This window comes from Bufo bufo, chromosome 5 (genome assembly GCF_905171765.1).
Source record: "Bufo bufo chromosome 5, aBufBuf1.1, whole genome shotgun sequence".
NCBI classification, from domain to species: domain Eukaryota; kingdom Metazoa; phylum Chordata; class Amphibia; order Anura; family Bufonidae; genus Bufo; species Bufo bufo.
This window is the reverse complement of record NC_053393.1, coordinates 279,467,032-279,492,938: the sequence shown is the minus strand read 5'-3', so window position 1 is coordinate 279,492,938 and position 25,907 is coordinate 279,467,032. Positions and strand designations below refer to the sequence as shown.

The 25,907-nt window shown below is 43.5% G+C and overlaps 1 protein-coding gene across 4 annotated transcripts in view; it reads left to right on the top strand.

Annotated features, from left to right (window-relative positions):
- Positions 1 to 25,907, top strand: part of TMEM245 (transmembrane protein 245) — a 946,795-nt gene that overhangs the window by 820,910 nt on the left and 99,978 nt on the right. For all 4 annotated transcript variants that reach the window (XR_005778944.1, XM_040431820.1, XM_040431819.1 and 1 more), the window contains one exon: positions 4,251 to 4,425. Coding sequence is in view for 3 of the 4 variants with exons in the window: in XM_040431820.1 (XP_040287754.1) it covers positions 4,251 to 4,425 (175 nt within the window). In the remaining variant the exon portion in view is untranslated. The remainder of the gene's footprint in view (positions 1 to 4,250; positions 4,426 to 25,907) is intronic.

The following is a 25,907-nucleotide window of genomic DNA, read 5'->3' as shown; positions in this document are numbered from 1 at the left end:
GGTCTTTTTTAGATGTCGTTTGGCAAACTCTAATCTGGCCTTCCTGTTTTTGAGGCTCACCAATGGTTTACATCTTGTGGTGAACCCTCTGTATTCCCTTTGGTGAAGTCTTCTCTTGATTGTTGACTTTGACACACATACACCTACCTCCTGGAGAATGTTCTTGATCTGGCCAACTGTTGTGAAGGGTGTTTTCTTCACCAGGGAAAGAATTCGTCGGTCATCCACCACAGTTGTTTTCCGTGGTCTTCTGGGTCTTTTGGTGTTGCTGAGCTCACCAGTGCGTTCCTTCTTTTTAAGAATGTTCCAAACAGTTGTTTTGGCCACGCCTAATGTTTTTGCTATCTCTCTGATGGGTTTGGTTGGTTTTTTCAGCCTAATGATGGCTTGCTTCACTGATAGTGACAGCTCTTTGAATCTCATCTTGAGAGTTGACACCAACAGATTCCAAATGCAAATAGCACACTTGAAATTAACTCTGGACCTTTTATCTGCTCATTGTAATTGGGATAATGAGGGAATAACACACACCAGGCCATGGAACAGCTGAGAAGCCAATTGTCCCATTACTTTTGGTTCCTTAACAAGTGAGACGCACATATGCAAACTGTTGTAATTCCTACACCGTTCATCTGATTTGGATGTAAATGCTCTCAAATTAAAGCTGACAATCTGCAGTTAAAGCACATCTTGTTCATTTCATTTCAAATCCATTGTGGTGGTGTATAGAACCAAAAATGCTAGAATTGTGTCAGTGTCCCAATATTTATGGACCTGACTGTATGTATTTAAGTCCTCTGTACACAGTGGATGCTAGCTCTGCTGCCAGTAAGGAGCTTTCTTATAGGGATTTGATAAGGTTTTCCTTCCCTTCCTTAGAGGGTTTTAGTGCATACCTAATAAAGTTGCAGTTTTAGCGTCTCCTTTCCCTATACGTGACTACAATAGTAAGAGATAACAGTAAGGCATATTAACAGCAAGGAAAAAGTTAATGCATAAATTGAGGTACTGAGTGTGGAGAGGAACCACTTAGATTTTTATATTGTTTTATGGAATCCACATACAGTACAGACCAAAAGTTTGGACACACCTTCTCATTCAAAGAGTTTTCTTTATTTTCATGACTATGAAAATTGTAGATTCACACTGAAGGCATCAAAACTATGGATTAACACATGTGGAATTATATACATAACAAACAAGTGTGAAACAACTGAAAATATGTCATATTCTAGCTTCTTCAAAGTAGCCACCTTTTGCTTTGATTACTGCTTTGCACGCTCTTGGCATTCTCTTGATGAGCTTCAAGTGGTAGTCCCCTGAAATGGTTTTCACTTCACAGGTGTGCCCGGTCAGGTTTAATAAGTGGGATTTCTTGCCTTATAAATGGGGTTGGGACCATCAGTTGCGTTGAGGAGAAGTCAGGTGGATACACAGCTGATAGTCCTACTGAATAGACTGTTAGCTGCTTTTTTCTTGCCATAATACAAATTCTAAGTAAAGAAAAACGAGTGGCCATCACTACTTTAAGAAATGAAGGTCCGTCAGTCAGTCGAAAAATTGGGAAAACTTTGAAAGTAAGGGCTATTTGACCATGAAGGAGAGTGATGGGGTGCTGCGCCAGATAACCTGGCCTCCACAGTGACCGGACCTGAACCCAATCGAGATGGTTTGGGGTGAGCTGGACCGCAGAGTGAAGGCAAAAGGGCCAACAAGTGCTAAGCATCTCTGGGAACTCCTTCAAGACTGTTGCAAGACCATTCAGGTGACTACCTCTTGAAGCTTATCAAGAGAATGCCAAGAGTGTGCAAAGCAGTGGCTACTTTGAAGAACCTAGAATATGACATATTTTCAGTTGTTTCACACTTGTTTGTTATGTATATAATTCCACATGTGTTAATTCATAGTTTTGATGCCTTCATAGTCATGAAAATAAAGAAAACTCTTTGAATAAGAAGGTGTGTCCAAACTTTTGGTCTGTACTGTAGGTGTTTTGTTTTTTTGGAGCTCCAAGGGATTTTCTGGAGTACAAAGAACTCAGATTTGCGTGTGACATTGGCCCTTTATGTTCATCTGCTTCTCTTTCTCCGTTTATCTGACCACATACAGTGCTAAAGAGACCATGGGGGAGATACTGTATATCAAGACCAGCGGATCCATCTGCCAGTCTTGATCTCCCTGCAGTGACTTATGATGCGCCTGATCTTTGCCCTTCCCTGCGCCAGAAACAGAAGTAGCTGGCGTAGACTTCATCTATAACTGCTGCCACTTTCTGGTGAAAGTTATAGTAAATGCGGCGGGTGGTCTGAAACCACGCGACCTTTTCTTGGCACTTCAGAAAAGTGTTGAGAAGCTAAAACAAACTCTCAAATTATGGTGCACACAATTATGGAGTAAAGCCATTGATAAATGTCCCTTAATGACTTGTAGATGAAGGATCACACTTCCTAAACAAGAGGGTTGTACTTAGATGACACAGAGCAGATGGAGGAGAAAAGGTGGACAACATAGGACACAAAGACAAACTCTTCTGCTCCTCTCTTCACTACAAGCCATCCCCACAAAGAAGTTTTGTTTTTTGTCTTTTAGGATGTTTGTTCGCTGAGTATACACCTGATATGACATATACACTCAGTTTGTGTGTCAAGTGTATTGTGAATATATATTATTATATGTGTCCTTATGGAAAATCGACAAAGCTTTTTATTAATGCTATAATATAATGAAACTGGGTACATCTGCAAACTAAATACCTAAGGATATGAGTATTAACCACTATATAACAATGAGAATATTAGGGGATATTAGGAGATTCCTGAATAGATGTGTAGTAATGGTGTTAATTGCTATTATCAAAAATCAAGAGTATATAATTAAACTGATATTACTGGTTACAATGTTTACACTGAAGATATCAAAAGATTTATATTGAAGATATCAACAAAGGAAAAGATATTCAAACTAAGGGTCCATTCGCACGGCTGGCACCCCAATAGAAATGTCTATTCTTGTCTGCAGCTGCATGACATGTTCTATTTTTTGCGGCTGCGGACCGGAAATGTGGATGCTGTCCGCATTTTTTCCGTCTCCATTTAAAATTAATGTGTCCGTACCCGTTCCGCATAATTGCGGAACGGATCTGGACCCATTCTGCTGACGTGTGAATGGACCCTAATGTGTTTTTATTTTATATTGATGTCTATACCTGGCAGCAATTCTGCAGTATGAGGCAACTGTACATGCATACTAACCTTTAGGTGGGGCTAAGAGGTGCCAGGAGAGTAGAAAACACTTATGAGGTAATTTATTTAGATGAACGTTTTAGACGTCCATCTTAACCCTGCGCTGGTACTTGATGCGCTGGCATAACTTAGGAGCATCCAACATCCTTAAATCTATGCCAGCTCCCTTAGGGCTCATGCGCACGAACATATTTTCTTTCCGTGTCCGTTCCATTTTTTTTTTGCGGACCGTATGCGGAGCCATTTATTCCAATGGGTCCGCAAAAAAAAATGGAAGTTACTCAGTGTGCATTCCATTTCAGTATGTCCGTGTTTCCGTTCCGCCAAAAAATAGAACATGTCCTGTTATTGTCTGCATTACGAACAAGGATAGGACTGTTCTATTAGGGGACAGCTTGTCCGTTCCGCAAAAGACAGAATGCACACGGATGTCATACGTATTTTTTGCGGATCCGTTTTTTGCGGACCACAAAATACATATGGCCATGTGCATGAACCCTTACAGATGTATGATTACATCATATTCTACACCAAAAACTGGCATAGAACATAAGTGAGATGGGCCTGCCGGCCCACCCATGACACATCCCCATTTTTAGAACTGACGTACATGGTGTGGAAGGGGAAGAAGTCGCATATTTTGCTGTAGATCACCTTTGCAACCAAATCTGCACCAAATACAAGCCAAAAAGTGGCATTTATTTGGTCATAAATGACCCCCTTAGTTTTGGAACAGAGAGCCAGCTCCACTGAAGACATCATCAGGGTAAGATGTAGGAGCGCGCCCATTTGTAGATGACTCTCGGTGACTGTTATTTTACTTAATCTTTGTATATATCATATTTTTGTAAACTCTTTATGCACCTAAGTTGTGTTAAGTCTATTTTTCCCTAACTTCCGATCTCATGATAATACAATATCTATTCAAAGTATTTTTATAATTTTGTAAATTTTTAATACCCTATAGAGCATTTTAAACTATCTCCCTGTGTCCCTTTTATGTGCAAGCTCTGGCAGCAATTCTTGGAGCAGTGCCATTTCTGGGGACTTACTGGGCCGCTATACCTGCTGTTCTGGACCTGTGGTTTTCTCAGGGTGAAAGCTGTAAAGCTGTATTACTGCTTGTGTGCCATTTACTGCCAACATATTGTGTTGACACTGCTATCTACTCTGATATATCTGGGTAAGTAATGTGGTTATTTCAAAATTATCAAACACTGTTTGTAACCAACCAATGACCCTATTTTATTAAAGAGTAGATGGATTTGATGCCTTTAGCAGCCTGTCAATTCAGATGTCATATTTGTGACTTGATTCTTGTGTATTATAAGACATCAGATACAGCCAATGGTTTTGATCAAAGGTGCATATCAAATTCAGCCAGCACAAGGGGTAGACATGCAAGTATTTTGGGCAAAAGGGTAACAATGTTTTGAACTATTGACTTTCGGGCTCCATATCTCACCATCCACTACAGCTTCAAATGTGAGATTACCATCATTTTATAGAGAATCAGCTTGGTATTTCATACATAAATTGGACCTGCAACTATTTAACATATGATTAGTTATGCAGATTTTTGCCATGTAACTGTATTGTTACCGTTTTGCTCTTGGTGGTGGAACAATCTTTTTCTTCTTGTATACTACAAATTACAACCTGTTGTCACATTTCTTAATAGCTGTCACGGCGGACGTGCACAATATAAAAGATAACACACCAACCAGGCTCTGGACGAGAGACAGGGGAAGAGTCACCTCCTAGTTTATCCCTGACCTCTTTCCCTGCACTGCTCAGCCCACAGGCAGACCTTGAAGGTAGGTGTGATGTGTCCTCCAGCCTGAACTGACAAAACCCTGAACTCCCAGTGGGGAGATAGGAGCAGCCTGCTCGCACAGAACCTGGATGGGATAGATGACACCAACAACCAAACAAGGAATGACACTTATCTTCTGAGAGCAGGAACTGACAGCCAACCTTCCCTCCAAACTTCCCAGACCAAAATGATCAGTATAATCCGCTCAGAGCACTTAGCTGGAGACCATTGAAACTAATGACTCCACCCAGTGCACCTGATGAGAGGCGGATCCAGCACGGCACCAAAACAAATACTAAACTCGTACTGCTATCCTGGCCAACCTCCGCACATCGTCAGAGTGGGGCATGACAGTACCCCCCCTTCTACGGGTGACCTCCGGACACCCTGGACCAACCTTATCCGGATGGGACCTATGAAAGGCCCTCACCAGTCGGCTGGCGTTGACATCTGACGCCGGAACCCACATCCTCTCCTCAGGACCGTATCCCCTCCAGTGCACCAGGAACTGAAGGGAACCCCTAAGAACTCTCGAGTCGAGAATCCTGGATATCTCGAACTCCAAGTTTCCCTCGACTAGAACAGGAGGAGGAGGCAATGGCGATGGTACCACCGATTTAACATATTTTTTTAGTAAAGACTTGTGGAAGACATCATGGATCCTCCAAGTCTGCGGCAGATCTAGTCGAAACGCCACAGGATTGATCACTGCAGAAATTTTATACGGACCAACAAATCTTGGACCCAGTTTCCAAGATGGCACTCTCAACTTGATATTCTTAGTGGACAACCACACCAGATCACCCACACACAGGCCCGGACCAGTCACACGTCTCCTGTCAGCCATTCGTTTATACCTCTCACCCATCCTCTCCAAATTCCCTTGAATCCTCCGCCAGATAGAGGATAAGGCAGAAGAGAATCTCTCCTCCTCTGGCATCCCGGAGGAACCAGACCCAGAAAAGGTACCAAACTGAGGATGGAAACCGTATGCGCCAAAAAATGGCAACTTACCCGTGGACTCCTGCCTACGGTTATTCAATGCAAATTCTGCTAAGGACAAGAATGAGGACCAGTCCTCCTGATTCTCAGCCACAAAGCACCTCAAGTAGGTCTCCAGGTTTTGATTGGTACGCTCCGTCTGACCATTAGACTGTGGATGAAAAGCCGACGAGAAAGAAAGTTGAATGTCAAGTCGAGAGCAGAACGCCCTCCAAAACCTGGAGACAAACTGCGTGCCGCTATCAAAGACCACATCCGAAGGAATACCGTGCAATTTCACAATATTATCCACAAAAATCTGCGCAAGAGTCTTAGCGTTAGGCAGACTTGTTAGTGGTATAAAGTGAGCCATTTTACTGAAACGATCGACTACCACCAAAATCACTGTTCTCCCGGAGGAACTCGGTAGGTCCGTAATAAAGTCCATGGACAAATGCGTCCAAGGACGAGATGGAATAGACAATGAAAGAAGTGAACCAGGCGGTCGAGTATGAGCAACCTTTGACCGATTGCAGGTTTTACAAGCTGTCACGTAATTCTCAATACTCTTACGCAACCCTGGCCACCAGAACCTCCGGGACACCAGATCACAGGTGGACTTACCACCAGGATGTCCAGAGAGAACAGTATCGTGATGTTCCTTGAACACCTTGTATCGTAGGCCCTCAGGAACAAACAACCTTGGGGACCCGAACCAGGAGCCCCCTCCTGAGCTCCCAATACCTCCATCTCTAATTCAGGGTACAGAGCGGAGACCACCACTCCATCCGCCAAAATCGGCGCTGAATCTTCTGACTCACCTCCCCCAGGGAAGCTGCGAGACAAGGCATCTGCCTTGATGTTCTTGACCCCTGGGCGAAAGGTAACCACGAAATTGAACCTGGTAAAAAACAATGACCATCTGGCCTGTCTAGGGTTCAGACGCTTGGCAGATTGCAGGTAAGCCAAATTCTTATGGTCTGTATACACAGTAACGGGGTGAGAAGCCCCCTCTAACCAGTGACTCCATTCTTCAAAGGCCAACTTGATCGCCAACAAATCCCTATCTTCAACATCATAATTCCTCTCGGAGACCGAGAGCTTCCTGGAGAAGAAGGCACACGGGACCCACTTGCCAGGAGAAGGACCCTGCAAAAGCACCGCCCCAACCCCCACCTCTGATGCATCAACCTCGACCACGAATGGCTGAGATACATCCGGCTGCACCAGAATGGGAGCAGACGCAAAACGCTCCTTGATAGCCGAAAAGGCCTGCAATGCCTCATCCGACCAGACAGAGACATCAGCGCCCTTCTTGGTCATATCAGTAAGAGGTTTGACTAGCGTGGAATAATTCAAAATAAATTTTCTATAATAATTTTTAGACCCCAAAAACCGCATCAAAGCTTTCTGATTCTCCGGTCGGTCCCACTCCAGAACCGCCCGGACCTTTTCGGGGTCCATACAAAAACCGGAATCAGAAAGCATGTATCCCAAGAATGGAAGCTCTTGCACCGCAAACAAACATTTCTCCAATTTGGCGCATAACTTATTCTCCCGAAGGATCGTCAAAACCTGTCTCACATGATCCTGATGGGTCTTCAAATCAGGAGAATAAATTAAAATGTCATCTAGGTAGACTACTACGAACCTCCCCACCAAGTGATGAAAAATATCATTGACGAATCGCTGAAATACCGCTGGCGCATTCGTCAACCCAAAAGGCATTACCAGGTTCTCAAAATGATCCTCGTGCGTATTGAAGGCCGTTTTCCACTCATCCCCCTCCTTGATCCGGATCAGATTGTATGCTCCTCTCAAATCCAACTTGGAGAACACCTTGGCTCCAACAATCTGATCAAAAAGATCAGAGATCAAAGGCAGGGGATATGGATCCCGGACTGTAATACGGTTCAGCTCCCGGAAATCCAAACACAGTCTCAGTGATCCATCTTTCTTCTTCACGAAGAACAAACCTACAGCCACTGGAGACTTAGATGGTCTAATATGACCCTTTGCCAAACTCTCGGCGACATACTTTCGCATGACCTCTCTCTCGGGTTGAGAGAGGTTGTAGAGCCGAGACTTAGGCAACTTAGCCCCCGGAATGAGATTCACTGGACAATCATAGTCACGATGAGGGGGCAATTCCTGAGCCCCACCCTCCGAAAAGACGTCCGAAAAATCAGAGAGATACTGAGGCAAGGCCGTAACGGACACTTCAGAAATAGATGTGACAAGACAATTATCCGAACAAAACTTGCTCCAACCAATGATTTGTCTCGCTTGCCAGTCTATAATTGGGTTATGTCTAGACAACCATGGCAACCCCAAAACTATTGGAGCTGGCAAATCCTTCATGACGAAACAGGAAATAATCTCAGCATGTGAATCACCCACCCTTAAATGAATACCATGAACAACGTGAGTAAGGCTCCCTTGAGAAAGAGGGGAAGAATCAATAGCAAAAACACGAATCTCGTTCTCTAACGTGCAAGTACTTAGTCCCAAACCCTCAAGAAACAGAAAGTCAATTAAATTTACCCCAGCACCACAATCAAGAAAAACATCAACAAACACATTTCTAGACTCTAGCGCCACCATAGCTGAAAGGAGAAAACGGGAACTGCAGGGAACTTGCATACCAGTCTGCTCCACCATTCATACTACCAAGTGTGAGGGGAGTTTTTTTTTCTTCTCTTTTTTCTTTATCTCTTCCCCCTGTGGTTCAATATACGGACAAGAAAAAACAAAATGACCCCTCTTCCCACAATAGAAACATAGATTGTGCACTTTTCGAAAGTCTCTACTATCCGAATGGCAAGATATCTGACCTAACTGCATGGGTTCCTCCCCTACCCCAGAGTAACAAGCAATATCACTCTGGGCAGCTGGTGAAACAAAACCACATGCAGGAGGGATCCCCTGCACGGAGGGACCCTTACACCTCTCTCTTATACGTCTATCCAAACGTATAGCCAAAGACATTGCGTTCGCCAAAGTATTGTAACGCACCTAGTTGATCAGTTAGGATCTCAACTGCGGAAGCAATGGACATCCACTATTATCCCACTGCCCTAGTGTTTGGCTGTGGGATTCGCGGATACTCAGTATGTACCCCAGGCGTCTCTCTCAGTCTTGGGCGGAGAGTTTGGGGTAACAATATCATTTACCGCTATCCATCTAATTAGTTACGGCTGGAAAGGAAGGTCCCCCAGTAATACAGGAGTCACAAGTTAGTATAAGCTTGTGCACAGTTCAGAGTTAGTATATAGTATGCCCTCAGTTTAGTCTATAGTATGCCATAGGTTCAGGGTTAGTATATAGCATGTCCTCAGTTTTAGTATATAATATGCAGTAGGTTCAGAGTTAGTATAGCATGTCCTCAGTTTTAGTATATAATATGCAGTAGGTTCAGAGTTAGTATAGCATGTCCTCAGTTTAGTATATAATATGCAGCAGGTTCAGAGTTAGTATAGCATGTCCTCAGTTTAGTATATAATATGCAGCAGGTTCAGAGTTAGTATAGCATGTCCTCAGTTTAGTATATAATATGCAGCAGGTTCAGAGTTAGTATAGCATGTCCTCAGTTTAGTATATAATATGCAGCAGGTTCAGAGTTAGTATAGCATGTCCTCAGTTTAATATATAATATGCAGCAGGTTCAGAGTTAGTATAGCATGTCCTCAGTTTAGTATATAATATGCAGCAGGTTCAGAGTTAGTATAGCATGTCCTCAGTTTAGTATATAATATGCAGCAGGTTCAGAGTTTGTATAGCATGTCCTGAGTTCAGAGTTGGTTTGGGAATATCACCTCACACCAGCAGGAACCACCCCACTCTGAGTTCCAGGACCTTAATCAGAGCAGGTAACAGGCATATACTTGCGGTTAGTTGGTGCTGGCTAGGAAGCCAGCAGTGGGGAAGCCAGTGGCAAGAAGGTAGTCAGTCCTTCACAATGTTGTTAGGGATCCAGGTCTGGATATGTGGACAGAGTCCTCAGATGCAATGGAGCTAGCAGGGTGCGCACTCCATTAGTGGAACACCCTGCTTAGCACCTGTCTTCTATTTAAGGCCCGGAGGTAAGTGGGCGGAGTCACAGGGAGCTGCTGCGATCCAGGCTGTACTGTTACAAGTATCTGGGTATTCATGAAAAGCCAGAGCATCTTTCAACCTTTCAGATACCCCCTGACAAAACTGGCTACGTAACGCGGGGTTGTTACACCCCGACTGAGTAGCCCACCTACTAAACTCTGTGCAGTAAACCTCAGCAGTATGTTTACCCTGTAGTAAGTTACGTAATTTTGACTCTGCCATCGAAACTCGATCTGGGTCATCGTAAATAAATCCCAGGGCTTTAAAAAATTCCTCCACCGACCGGAGAGCCAGAGAATCGGGCGGCAGGGAAAAAGCCCAGGATTGCGTGTCCCCTTTAAGCAAAGACATGATGATACCCACCCTCTGATCCTCATTACCTGATGAAAATGGGCACAATCGAAAGTACAAATTACATGACTCTTTGAAACTGAAAAAATCATCAGTACCCCCTGCAAGTTTCTCAGGAAGAGCGACTTTAGGCTCCCCAACAATTTGACCTGTACCTGAAGCCAACACCCTCTGACACTGTGTGACCGTATACGTGCGGTCAACTAGTGCATCAATTGACGCCATCACATAAACGCTGAGCAATGGCAGTCACAGTATGGCGGATTATAATGTCACGGCGGACGTGCACAGTATAAAAGATAACACACCAACCAGGCTCTGGACGAGAGACAGGGGAAGGGTCACCTCCTAGTTTATCCCCGACCTCTTTCCCTGCACTGCTCAGCCCACAGGCAGACCTTGAAGGTAGGTGTGCTGTGTCCTCCAGCCTGAACTGACAAAACTCTGAACTCCCTGAGATGGTGAAGTGGGGAGATAGGAGCAGCCTGCTCGCACAGAACCTGGATGGGATAGATGACACCAACAACCAAACAAGGAATGACACTTATCTTCTGAGAGCAGGAACTGACAGCCAACCTTCCCTCCAAACTTCCCAGACCAAAATGATCAGTATAATCCGCTCAGAGCACTTAGCTGGAGACCATTTAAACTAATGACTCCACCCAGTGCACCTGATGAGAGGCGGATCCAGCACGGCACCAAAACAAATACTAAACTCGTACTGCTATCCTGGCCGACCTCCGCACATCGTCAGAGTGGGGCATGACAATAGCTCAGTGTATTATTAGGTTGATTCCCAAGTAAAAGGTCACTGGTTCGAATTGAGGAGCAGCCATGAAGAAGATTTCCCAAGAAAAGAGAAACGGTAACATCATCCAGCTCATCGATAGCGGTATCTCGGGCAAGAAAATTTCTGAACTGCATGCAAGTGCCATGACAGTTGGAAGAATACGAAATTAAGTCCATCCATCCATTCCAAAGCCAAGAGGTGGATGTCCAGGCAAAATATCGGAGTCAACAAGCCAGCTCATCACAAGGTCCTTCCGTTCTGTTGCGACAAACATGGCAGTGGAGAAGGCTGTATGCTTCATAATAGTGAGATCACAGACTTCCATACAAGCACCATGCGACACGCATTCCGCAAGTCTGAAATGATGGCCCGAAAAAAGGTGAAGAAGCCTTGACATCAATATCCTCAAAAGAAGCATTGGTTCCAGTTTGCAAAAAAGTACAAACAGTGGACAGTAGAAGATTGGAAACGGGTGATCTGGAGCGATGAGATGAAAGTCAATAGACTGGGCTCTGATGGGTGCAAATGGGTCTGGAAGAAACAAGGGAAAAGGAGGTAACTGTTTGAGAAATTGAAGGAACTAACAAGTTCGGTGGGGTTGTTTCACAGCCAAAAGCATTGAATACTTGACCAGATCAAGTCGGTGGTGGTCTCAATGCTGAGCTATATACAGTCAGGTCCATAAATATTGGGATATCGACACAATTCTAACATTTTTAGCTCTATTCACCACCACAATGTATTTGAAATGAAACAAATAAGATGTGCTTTAACTGCAGACTGTCAGCTTTAATTTGAGGGTATTTACATCCAAATCAGGTTAACGGTGTAGGAATTACAACAGTTTGCATATTTGCCTCCCACTTGTTAAGGGACCAAAAGTAATGGGACAATTGGCTTCTCAGCTGTTCCATGGCCAGGTGTGTGTCATTCCATCATTATCCCAATTACAATGAGCAGATAAAAGGTCCAGAGTTAATTTCAAGTGTGCAATTTCATTTGGAATCTGTTGCTGTCACCATCAGAGAAGCAAGTCATCATTAGGCTGAAAAAAACAAAACAAACCCATCAGAGACATAGCAAAAACATTAGGTGTGGCCTAACATTTTTGGCTCTATACAATGAATTTGAAATATAATGAATAAGATGTGCTTTAACTGCAGACTGTCGGCTTTAATTTGAGGGTATTTACATCCAAATCAGGTGAACGGTGTAGGAATTACAACAGTTTGCATATGTGCCTCCCACTTGTTAAGGAACCAAAAGTAATGGGACACAATAATAATCATAAATCAAACTTTCACTTTTTAATACTTAGTTGCAAATCCTTTGCAGCCAATTACAGCCTGAAGTCTGGAACGCATAGAAATCACCATACGCTGGGTTTCTTCCCTGGTGATGCTCTGCCAGGCCTCTACTGCAACTGTCTTCAGTTCATGCTTATTCTTGGGGCATTTTCATCTTTCAGCATGACAACAACCCAAAGCATACAGTCAGGTCCATAAATATTGGGACACTGACACAATTTTAACATTTTTGGCTCTATACATCACCACAATGGATTTGAAATGAAAAGAACAAGATGTGCTTTAACTGCAGACTGTCAGCTTCAATTTGAGGGTATTTACATCCAAATCAGGTGAACTGTTTAGGAATTACAACAGTCTGCATATGTGCCTCCCAGTTGTTAAGGGACCAAAAATAATGGGACAGAATAATAATCATAAATCAAACTTTTACTTTTTAATACTTGGTTGCAAATCCTTTGCAGTCAATTACAGCCTGAAGTCTGGAATGCATAGACATCACCAGATGCTGGGTTCATGATTGACTTGGCCATTGCATAACATTCCACTTCTTTCCCTTTAAAAAACTCTTTGGTTGCTTTTGCAGTATGCTTTGGGTCATTGTCCATCTGCACTGTGAAGCGCCGTCCAATGAGTTCTGAAGCATTTGGCTGAATATGAGCAGATAATATTGCCCGAAACACTTCAGAATTCATCCTGCTGCTTTTGTCAGCAGTCACATAATCAATAAATACAAGAGAACCAGTTCCATTGGCAGCCATACATGCCCACGCCATGACACTACCACCACCATGCTTCACTGATGAGGTGGTATGCTTAGGATCATGAGCAGTTCCTTTCCTTCTCCATACTCTTCACATTACTATGGTACTAGTTAATCTTGGTCTCATCTGTCCAAAGGATGTTGTTCCAGAACTGTGAAGGCTTTTTTAAATGTTGTTTGGCAAACTCTAATCTGGCCTTCCTGTTTTTGAGGCTCACAAATGGTTTACATCTTGTGGTGAACCCTCTGTATTCACTCTGGTGAAGACTTCTCTTGATTGTTGACTTTGACACACATACACCTACCTCCTGGAGAGTGTTCTTGATCTGGTCAACTGTTGTGAAGGGTGTTTTCTTCACCGGGGCAAGAATTCTTCGGTCATACCCTCCAATTAAAGCTGACAGTCTGCAGTTAAAGCACATCTTGTTTGTTTCATTTCAAATCCATTGTGGTGGTGTATAGAGCCAAAAATGTTAGAATTGTGTCGATGTCCCAATATTTATGGACCCAACAGTATGAGTATCCTACAAGATGAGCTACTGTGTATACTTGAGTACTGTAGGTATGAAAAGGACGACATAGTGTTCCAGCAGGACAACGATCTGAAGCATACGTCGAGATTGACAAAGAAATGGTTCAATGACAATGAAGTACTGCAGATGTGCTGGATTGGCCCCCACAGTCCCCAGACCTCAACCCAATCGAAAACTTGTGGGTAGGGTGGTGGGTGGGTAAAAGGGGATTAAAAACAATTCTGTATGTATAGAAAAACCAGTTGGTTTTAGATAAAATGAAAATGTAATTATTTCCTGTGAATACTGAGATATATATTGTTTAAAAAAAAATAAAAAGATAAAAAATAAATATATAAAAAGAGTTGAAGAAAAAGCTGCCCAGAAGGATTCAGGCAGTGTTGAAAGCCAAAGGTGGATTTACAAAATACCAAAAAAAAATTAACATTTAGAATTTTAGGAGCAAAACAGTAACAATGCAGTTACATGACAATAATCTGCATAACTAATCATATGCTAAATGGTTGGAAGTCTTATTTATGTATGAGATAGCCAAGATGATTGTCTATAAAATTATGGTAGTCTCACATTCGAAGCTGTAGTGGATGGTGAGGTATGGAGCCTGAAAGTCAAAGGTTCAAAACATTGTTACCCTTTTGCTCGTCAGTGTATAAAGGAAACGTGGACAATAGGCATGTTTCAGAAAGCCTGTACAAAGATACATGTACCGAAACATACACATAACACAATTTTTTGAAATGGGAAAGATATGACTTTGGCCCCATAATAGAAAATAGTGGTTTCTCTGTGGTTGAACAGAGTATTTATATGTTACCATTATCATGGGAAGGTTACTGCACTATGTGAATTTCCCTTATTCTGTTGGCCGCACATCAGTCACATGATTGCTGCTATTTGGCCATCACTAATGTGTTGAAGCACATGAAATATTGTGTTGTTTTTTTTAATGCATGTAAACTTAACCGCCTCCGGACCACCTAACGCAGGATTGCGTTCCGGAGGCGGTCGATTCATTCCTCCTGGACGCGCCGGCGCGTCATCTCGCGAGAGGCGAGATTTCCTGTGAACGCGTGCACACAGGAGCGCACGTTCACAGGAACCGAAGGTAAACGAGTGGATCTGCAGCCTGCCAGCGGCTATCGTTCGCTGGCAGGCTGTAGATGCAATTTTTTTAACCCCTTAAAGGTATATTAGACGCTGTTTTGATAACAGCGTCTAATATACCTGCTATCTGGTCCTCTGGTGGTCCCTTTTGCTTGGATCGACCACCAGAGGACACAGGCAGCTCTGTAAGTAGCACCAATCACCACTACACTGCACCCCCCCTGTCACTTATTAACCCCTTATTAACCCCTTATTAACCCCTGATCACCACATAGAGACTCCCTGATCACCCCCCTGTCATTGATCACCCCCCTGTAAGGCTCCATTCAGACATCAGTATGTGTTTTGCGGACCCACGAATCCGCGGATCCATGGATCCGTAAAACACATACAGACGTCTGAATGGAGTCTTACAGGGGGGTTATCAATGACAGGGGGGTGATCACCCCATATTAGACTCCCTGATCACCCCCCTGTCATTGATCACCTCCCTGTAAGGCTCCATTCAGACGTCAGTATGTGTTTTGCGGATCCGCGGACCCACGAATCCGCAAAACACATACGGATATCTGAATGGAGCCTTACAAGGGGGTGATCACCCCATATAGACTCCCTGATCACCCCCCTGTCATTGATCACCCCCCTGTAAGGCTCCATTCAGACGTCCGTATGTGTTTTGCGGACCCGCGGATCCGCAAAACACGGACACCGCGGATCCGCAAAACACGGACACCGCGGATCCGCAAAACACGGACACCGGCAATGTGCTTTCCGAATTTTGCGGATCCGCACATTGCCATAACTATATAGAAAATGCCTTTTCTTGTCTGCAATTGCGGACAAGAATAGGACATGTTCTATAGGCTCTACAAAAAACGCGGTGTTCGACCGATCAGGCCTGTTCTTGTGCGCACACTTGCGTTCAGTCCGCCCCACCGCAGTGACAGAAATGTTTTTTTTTTCTGATCACTGCAAAAACGTCGTAAAATCGCTGCGGCGCTGTAAAAAGATCACTTTTGAGGGGTATGGCGACTTCATAGAAGATTTTTTTTTTGTCACAAGTTAGCGGAAATAGATTTTTTTTTTTTTTTTTTTGTTTTTTCTTACAAAGTCTCATATTCCACTAACTTGTGACAAAAAATAAAATCTCACATGAACTCACCATACCCCTCACGGAATCCAAATGCGTAATTTTTTTTTGACATTTATATTCCAGACTTCTTCTCACGCTTTAGGGCCCCTAAAATGCCAGGGCAGTATAAATACCCCACAAGTGACCCCATTTCGGAAAGAAGACACCCCAAGGTATTTCGTGAGGGGCATGGCGAGTTCATGTAAAATTTTATTTTTTGTCACAAGTTAGTGGAATATGAGACTTTGTAAGAGAAAAAAAAATAAAATCATTTTCCGCTAACTTGTGCCAAAAAAAAAATATTCTAGGAACTCGCCATGCCCCTCTCGGAATACCTTGGGGTGTCGTCTTTCCAAAATAGGGTCACTTGTGGAGTATTTATACTGCCCTGGCACTTTAGGGGACCTAAAGCTTGAAAAGTAGTTTGGAATCCAAATGCGTAAAAAATGCCCTGTGAAATCGTAAAGATTCTCATTGGAATTTGGGCCCCTTTGCGCACCTAGGCTGCAAAAAAGTTTCACACGTGGTATCGCCGTACTCAGGAGAAGTACGGCAATGTGTTTTGGGGTGTTATTTTTACATATACCCATGGTGGGTGAGAGGAATATCTCTGTAAATTGACAACTTTGTATAAAAAAAAATTAAAAAGTTGTCATTTACAGAGATATTTCTCTCACCCAGCATGGGTATATGTAAAAATACACCCCAAAACACATTGCCCTACTTCTCCTGAGTATGGCGATACCACATGTGTGACACTTTTTTGCAGCCTAGGTGCGTAAAGGGGCCGAAAGTCCAACGAGTACCTTTAGGCTTTACAGGGTTGCTCACAATTTAGCCCCGCCCAAAATGCCAGAACAGTAAACACACCCCACAAATGACCCCATTTCGGAAAGAAGACACCCCAAGGTATTCGCTGACGGGCATATTGAGTCCATGAAAGATTGAACTTTTTGTCACAAGTTCGCGGGAAGGGAGACTTTGTGAGAAAAAACAAAAAAAAATCAATTTCCGCTAACTTGTGCCAAAAAAAAAAACTTTGATGAACTCGCCATGCCCCTCACGGAATACCTTGGGGTGTCTTCTTTCCAAAATGGGGTCACATTTGGGGGATTTATACTGCCCTGGCATTTTAGGGGCCCTAAAGCATGAGAAGAAGTCTGGAATCCAAATGTCTAAAAATGCCCTCCTAAAAGGAATTTGGGCCCCTTTGCGCACCTAGGCTGCAAAAAAGTGTCACACATGTGGTATCGCCGTACTCAGGAGAAGTAGGGCAATGCGTTTCGGGGTGTCTTTTTACATATACCCATGCTGGGTGAGAGAAATATCTCTCTAAAATGACAACTTTGTATAAAAAAAATGGGAAAAGTTGACTTTTACAGAGATATTTCTCTCACCCAGCATGGGTATATGTAAAAAGACACCCCAAAACACATTGCCCTACTTCTCCTGAGTACAGCGATACCACATGTGTGACACTTTTTTGCAGCCTAGGTGGGCAAAGGGGCCCACATTCTAAAGAGCACCTTTAGGATTTCACAGGACATTTTTTACACATTTGAATTTCAAACTACTCACGCATTAGGGCCCCTAAAATGTCAGGGCAGTATAACTACCCCACAAGTGACTCAATTTTAGAAAGAAGACACCCCAAGGTATTTCGTGATGGGCATAGTGAGTTCATGGAAGTTTTTATTTTTTGTCACAAGTTAGTGGAATATGAGACTTTGTAAGAAAAAAAATAAAAAATCCAAATTATCCGCTAACTTGTGCCAAAAAAAAAAAATTCTAGGAACTCGCCATGCCCCTCACGGAATACCTTGGGGTGTCTTCTTTCCAAAATGGGGTCACTTGTGGGGTATTTATATTGCCCTGGCATTTTAGGGGCCCTAATGCGTGAGAAGTAGTTTGAAGTCCAAATGTGTAAAAAATGTCCTGTGAAATCCTAAAGGTGCTCTTTAGAATTTGGGCCCCTTTGCCCACCTAAGCTGCAAAAAAGTGTCACACATGTGGTATCGCCGTACTCAGGAGAAGTTGGGCAATGTGTTTTGGAGTGTCTTTTTACATATACCCATGCTGGGTGAGAGAAATATCTCTGTCAAATGACAACTTTGTATAAAAAAAAATGGGAAAAGTTGTCTTTTAGAGAGATATTTCTCTCACCCAGCATGGGTATATGTAAAAAGACACCCCAAAACACATTGCCCTACTTCTCCTGAGTACAGCGATACCACGTGTGACACTTTTTTGCAGTCTAGGTGGGCAAAGGGGCCCAAATTGTAAAGAGCACCTTTAGGATTTCACATGGCATTTTTTACACATTTGGCTTTCAAACTACTTCTCACGCATTAGGGCCCCTAAAATGCCAGGGCAATATAAATACCCCACAAGTGACCCCATTTTGGAAAGAATACACCCCAAGGTATTCTGTGAGGGGCATGGCGAGTTCCTAGAATATTTTTTTTTTGGCACAAGTTAGCGGATAATTAGGATTTTTTTTTTTTTCTTACAAAGTCTCATATTCCACTAACTTGTGACAAAAAATAAAAGCTTCCATGAACTCACTATGCCCATCAGCAAATACCTTAGGGTGTCTACTTTCTGAAATGGGGTCATTTGTGGGGTGTTTCTACTGTCTGGGCATTGTAGAACCTCAGGAAACATGACAGGTGCTCAGAAAGTCAGAGCTGCGGAAATTCACATTTTTGTACCATAGTTTGTAAACGCTATAACTTTTACCCAAACCAATAAATATACACTTTGGGTGTTTAAGCTAGGGGAGCTGAGGTTGCTAAGGGGCATCTGTCAGCAGATTTGTACCTATGAAACTGGCTGATCCGTGCACATGGCAACTGAAGGCATCTGTGTTGTTCCCATGTTTATATGTGTCAGCATTTCTGAGAAAAATGAAGTTTTAATGCATGCAAGCAAGCCTCTAGAAACAACGAGGGCATTGCCAATACACCTAGAGGCTCTGCTTTCTCTGCAACTCCTGCACCCTCTCAACTTTGATTGACAGGGCCAAGCATGATGATGTTTTCACTGCCTGGCCCGGTTAGTCAAAATGGAGGGCACTACAGTTGCGGAGAGAGCAGAGCCTATATTCGAGTAATGGCAGCTCCCCTATTGCTCCTAGAGGCTCATTTGTATATATTAAAGCATAATTTTTCTTAGCAATGCAGGCATATATGAACATGGGACGAACACAGATGCTTTCAGCTGCCAAACGCACATGCAAATGCAGCAGGTCAGCCTGTTGCATAGGTACAAATCTGCAGTTTTTGTCCGGCCGCCTCTTAGCATGTTTGCCGTGCTGCGGCCAGACCTATAGTGAATGGGGCCGGAGCGGACTTCTGGCGGTGCACATGGGCTAGCATTAGTACAGATCTGGCTAATGTGAAAGTAGCCTTAAAAGAACATGCCCAAATCATTTTTGTCATTGAAACCTATTGGATCCATGGCTCTGGTTTGTATTATTAACCAAGCTTATTTTTGCAATTGTACTTTAAGGCAATCTTCTCCTTTTACCAGGGGTTTTAAAATGCCCCCAAACCACAACACATTGGGATTGCCTGCATGAACCTCTTTCACATGGTCAATTAATGGCATGGTTCTGTAAAAGGGTAAGTGCTGACTCCGCCTCCCAATTAATGTTCTGTTCTCTCTATGCCATGTGCACTGAGACTTGACACGCTATTTACTAAGAAAATATATTTATTGTATACTACTGTCACAAATAGATAGGGATAGTGCAGCCCTAAGCTCCACCCACACCACTATCCCTACTACTACCACCTACTTGCACGGTCCGTTCTCACCAACGGTGCGCAACTGGACGGCAGTCCCTAGCTTACATATGTGCAGGGGCCTACAGGGAGGGAACAAGGTGGGAGAAAACAAGAGACTAAGACAGCAAACACAGAAACGTAAGCAACCAGGCTGGGTCAGAAACCAAATAGGCAAATAACCAACAACCAGAACAAAATGGAAGCCAAGGTCAGGAGCCAGGAGGTCACGTCGGCACAAGGGAATAACACCGGATCAAGGTCAACTACAAGCCGAGGTCAGAAGCCACAAGGTCTCGTCAATACACAGGAATAACACAGGATCAAGGTCAAATACAAGCCGAGGTCAGAAGCCACAAGGTCACGTCAGTGCAAAGGAATTACAGAGGATCAAGAGTCAAATACAAGCCGAGGTCAAATACACAAAATCACACTTTCAGGAAACCGCTAGTGGTGTCAGAAGACCAATCACAGGCAACTTGTAGCCAGCAGGTTGCCTGTTAAATAGGCCAGACTGAATGGTCACGTGACGTGGTCAGTGTCATGTGACCCTGCGTCAGCCCCAGCCAAAACCCTGAGCGCCGACTCATACCCGTCGGTGATCATTCCTGCCGCTGCTCGTTGCCTAGGGGATGGAGGACGCCGGCCGCGCTGAGGAAGCATGCATCACCGGGTCCTTCCCACCCACTTGTTACCAGGGAGATGAGGACGCCGGCCGCATCCGTCAACGGCTCATCCTTCCTCTTCATCAGCAGGACGCCTGCGGTGCTGCAAGGAGGGAGTGCCCCGCCGATTCCCTGTTACAACTACAATGTCTTTCACAGTCAGTGCATTACATGTATATTTATATATCAATATGCTGGTGATAATATATATTTATATAAATATGAAGCTGCATCTAGACACTACAGCACACTATAAAAACCCACACCCTCTAAATATTACTTTACCCACCCAATATACAAATACCCACATACACACACCCCACCTAGTTCTATCTGGCCCTACCACAATATGGGGTAGAAAGGAGGTAAGCAGCTAGCTCTTAGCAAGGAAAGGATTAACCAGCTAGCAAAGAAAGGGTTAAAGAGGACCTTTCACTAGTTTAAAAACTAACTATATCAGTGGGCAGAGCGGCGCCCAGGGGTCCCCCTGCACTTACTAGTATGTCTGGGCGCCGCTCCGTTCGCCCGGTATAGGCTCCGGTGTGTGCAGCTCCCTCTGTTGTACTGGGCGGAGTTTTTGTATTAGAGTTGTCCCTTGCTGCAGCGCTGGCCAATCGTAGCGCACAGCTCATAGCCTGGGACTAGCTTTTGTGGAATTAAAGAGTAATAGGGGATACATGATAGGGGCAGGGAAAGGGTTAATTGTCTAGGGGGAAGTAGGGTTAGTAATAAAGTAAATAGACAGGGAAAGGGTTAATTAATTAATGAATGTTGTAGGAAAAGGGTAATGCTTGTTGTCTAGGGGGAAATAGACAGGCAAAGGTTAATGCTATTTAGTCCAATGAATTGTGTTCGTTATCCATGGGTTGCTTGTTGTCCCAGGGGATTGCTTGTTGCCTTGGGGATGAATTTCTCAGTGTGTTCAGCTCCACTGCCAAATGCTCTACCTCCAGGTTTACACGCAGACCATGCACATCAGCTGGCACGGTGACATCACAGAGACAGCCTTCTTACATACCGACACATCTCCCTGGAGGGGGGTCCGGAGTCCTGTTGGATGGCGGGAGGGGCGGCCTGGGACAGGGGGCAGGGAGGCAATTGCCCCCCAGGCCGCCCTAAAGCACAGTAAAAATGGCCGCTGTCTGAGTGAGGAAGCGGTGAAGGCTTTGTACGCACCGCTTCCTGGTCCTCGGCTGTCGGCTGTGCAGGGCTGCGCACAGGCATAAGGCGCTCTGTGATGTCACGCTGTGCGCAGCCTTGCACAGCCAACAGCAGATGCAGCTCGCTTTGGAGGAGAGGAGCGGCAGGTCGGCAGTGTCCAGGAGCAGGAAAAGTGTTTTTATTTTATTTTATATTTAGGCTGGTGAGGGCACTGGGGGCTGATGGAGAGGATGCTGGGGGCTGATGAGAGGCACTGGGGGCTGATGGAGAGGCTGCTGTGGGCAGATGAGAGGTACTGTGGGCTGATGAGAGGCACTGGGGGTTGATGGAGAGGCTCCTGGGGGCAGATGAGAGGCACTGGGGGCTGATGGAGAGTGCTGCCTGCTTTTTGGAATATATTATATATATATATATATATATATACAGTACAGACCAAAAGTTTGGAAACACCTCATTCAAAGAGTTTTCTTTATTTTCATGACTATGAAGGCATCAAAACTATGAATTAACACATGTGGAATTATATACATAACAAACAAGTGTGAAACAACTGAAAATATGTCATATTCTAGGTTCTTCAAAGTAGCCACCTTTTGCTTTGATTACTGCTTTGCACACTCTTGGCATTCTCTTGATGAGCTTCAAGAGGTAGTCCCCTGAAATGGTCTTCCAACAGTCTTGAAGGAGTTCCCAGAGATGCTAAGCACTTGTTGGCCCTTTTGCCTTCACTCTGCGGTCCAGCTCACCCCAAACCATCTCGATTGGGTTCAGGTCCGTTGACTGTGGAGGCCAGGTCATCTGGCGCAGCACCCCATCACTCTCCTTCATGGTCAAATAGCCCTTACTTTTAAAGTTTTCCCAATTTTTCGGCTGACTGACCTTCATTTCTTAAAGTTATGATGGCCACTCGTTTTTCTTTACTTAGCTGCTTTTTTCTTGCCATAATACAAATTCTAACAGTCTATTCAGTAGGACTATCAGCTGTGTATCCACCTGACTTCTCCTCAACGCAACTGATGGTCCCAACCCCATTTCTAAGATAAGAAATCCCACTTATTAAACCTGACAGGGCACACCTGTGAAGTGAAAACCATTTCAGGGGACTACCTCTTGAAGCTCATCAAGAGAATGCCAAGAGTGTGCAAAGCAGTAATCAAAGCAAAAGGTGGCTACTTTGAAGAACCTAGAATATGACATATTTTCAGTTGTTTCACACTTGTTTGTTATGTATATAATTCCACATGTGTTAATTCATAGTTTTGATGCCTTCAGTGTGAATCTACAATTTTCATAGTCATCAAACTAAAGAAAACTCTTTGAATGAGAAGGTGTGTCCAAACTTTTGGTCTGTACTGTATATATACAGACACAAACACACTACTCACAAATAGTTAGGGATATTTGGATTTCGGATGAAATTTCATTTCCTTAGTCCTCTTCTGGCCCTTTATTTACTTTCAATAACAACAATCCCTGAGGTTTTCCTCATAAATATTTGTGGGCGTAAAAAAAAAGACTGCCCCTCCTCCTGCTCTGCAAAGGGAGTGAATAAAAGTGCTGCCCTGAGTAAAATGTCTGACTGCTGGGATACTCAGCAGCATGTTGTATGTGTAGGACTATAAGTCCCAGCGATACAATTACACTGCTGATACACATAGGATCCCCCCCTACCTATTCTTGTACAATTCTCTGCAGAACTTCTCCAGTCTATCAGCTCTGTGTCTGCAGGATGAGGAGTATAGATCCTGAGCATTTGTCTCTTCACTGCCTGTAGCTGCTTAGCAAAGTCTCCAGCCCTGAGCCTGTGCTGCTTATAAAGGGTTAAACTTTCCTAAAGAATCCAGTGAAAGACAGAGCCGACAGCAGAAGATGACAGTGCAGTGGGGCGTGGCCAACACAGTGATGTCTCCTACACAGACCTGCTCCCTCAGGCTTGTTTACAAAACATCATCAGAGCAGGGAGAGTAGCTGACATCACAGGTCATGTGACCCTCAGTGAAATCTGAGAAATGAGCCACTGCAGATTAAGTAATTTTTTTGTTCTTTAAATGTTTCTAACTAATCAAATGTAATTCACTTACTTTGACTCCCCCTTCAAGTAGAAGCCTGCAATGGTGATTTCCTCATATCAACAATTTATTGAAACAAAAGCTAACAGTGGTGGGTATGCCCCCACAAAATATGTCAATGTCTCAAAAACTTTTCATGTGGCCTTGAGCATCAATTACAGCTTGACAAGAACATCTCATGTTCACAAGTCGACTTATTGTCTGCTGAGGCCTGGCATCCGACTCTTCTTGAAGCACAGCCATTGACTTTCAATGGTGTTCAAGATGGATCCGTCATGGCTATAGAAGATATAATACAACCGGATCCATTCATGACTTATGCATGCAGTTGTATTATTGTAACGGAAGCGTTTTTGCAGATCCATGACGGATCCGCAAAAAAAACGCTACTGTGAAAGTACCCTTAGAACCGAACCTGAGTTCTGTATCAAGGTTTTCTACGGTAAAAATTATTTCCCGAAGTTATTACATGAAGTCTCGCAAGACTTCGTGAAGTAATAACTTTGGCTTATCAGAGCCAATACGTTTTACTACTGTACGGAGCTCCCTCTCCGTACGGTATTAAAACAATGTTTTATGCGAATCGACTTCGGATGAAGCATTCAAAGTCGATTCGCTCATCCCTAGTCAAGACTAAAGAGCTGTCTTAGGAGTAGGACACGTGGGATAAAATTGTAGACCTGCACAACTGTATACAGTGCCTTACAAAAGTATTCACCCCCTTGACATTTTTTCATATTTTGGTACATTACAGCCTTAAGTTCAATGTTTTGTTAATCTGAATTTTATGTGATAGATCAGAACACAATAGTCTAAGTTGGTGAAGTGAAATTAGAAAAATATATAAATAAAACTATTGTTTAGAAATAGAGAACAGAAAATTGGCATGTGCGTATGTATTCACCCCCTTTGTTAGGAAGCTGATAAAAAGCTCTGGTGCAACCAATTACCTTTAGAAGTCACATAATTTGTGAAATGATGTCCACCTGTGTGCAATGTAAGTGTCACATGATCTGTTATTACATATACACAACTTTTTTGAAAGGCCCCAGAGGCTGCAACACCTAAACAAGAGGCATCACTAACCAAACACTGCCATGAAGATCAAGGAACTCCAAACAAGTAAGGGACAATGTTGTTGAGAAGTAAAAGTCAGGGTTAGGTTATAAAAAAAATATCCAAATCTTTGATGATCCCCAGGAGCAACATCAAATCTATCATAACCTAATGGAAAAAACATGGCACAACAGCAAACCTGCCAAGAGACGGCCGCCCAACCAAAACTCGCGGACCGGGCAAGGAGGGCATTAATCAGAGAGGCAGCACAGAGACCTAAGGTAACCCTGAAGGAGCTGCAGATTTCCACAGCAGAGACTGGAGTATCTGTACATAGGATGACAATAAGCCGTACGCTCCATAGAGTTGGGCTTTATGGCAGAGTGGCCAGAAGAAAGCCATTACTTTCAGCTAAAAACAAAAAGGCACGTTGTAAGTTTGCGAAAAGGCATGTGGGAGACTCCTAAAATGTATGGAGGAAGGTGCTCTGGTCTGATGAGACTAAAATTTATCTTTTCGGCCATCAAAGAAAATGCTATGTCTGGCTGTAAGGGGAAATATTAATTGTTGAAATTTAGGGTAATCTCAATAACTAATATTCATAAATAGGCGTGAGTCGTCTATTGACGACTCCGCCTATTTATACCTGAAATAGAAACTAACTCTAGCTAATTGCCTCATTACCTATCTACACCTCTGTTGCCTATACACTACACTACACTGAACTACGTGCGACTTACTACTACTATACTACGGTGGTCACTAAAAACACTATACACTGTATGTTATGAATAAAGAAATATTTATTGCACAATACAAATACAGTCTATTACGCTATATCTATATACACTGCTCAAAAAAATAAAGGGAACACAAAAATAACACATCCTAGATCTGAAATAATTAAATATTCTTCTGAAATACTTCGTTCTTTACATAGTTGACTGTGCTGACAACAAAATCACACAAAAATAAAAAAATGGAAATCAAATTTTTCAACCCATGGAGGTCTGGATTTGGAGTCACACTCAAAATTAAAGTGGAAAAACACACTACA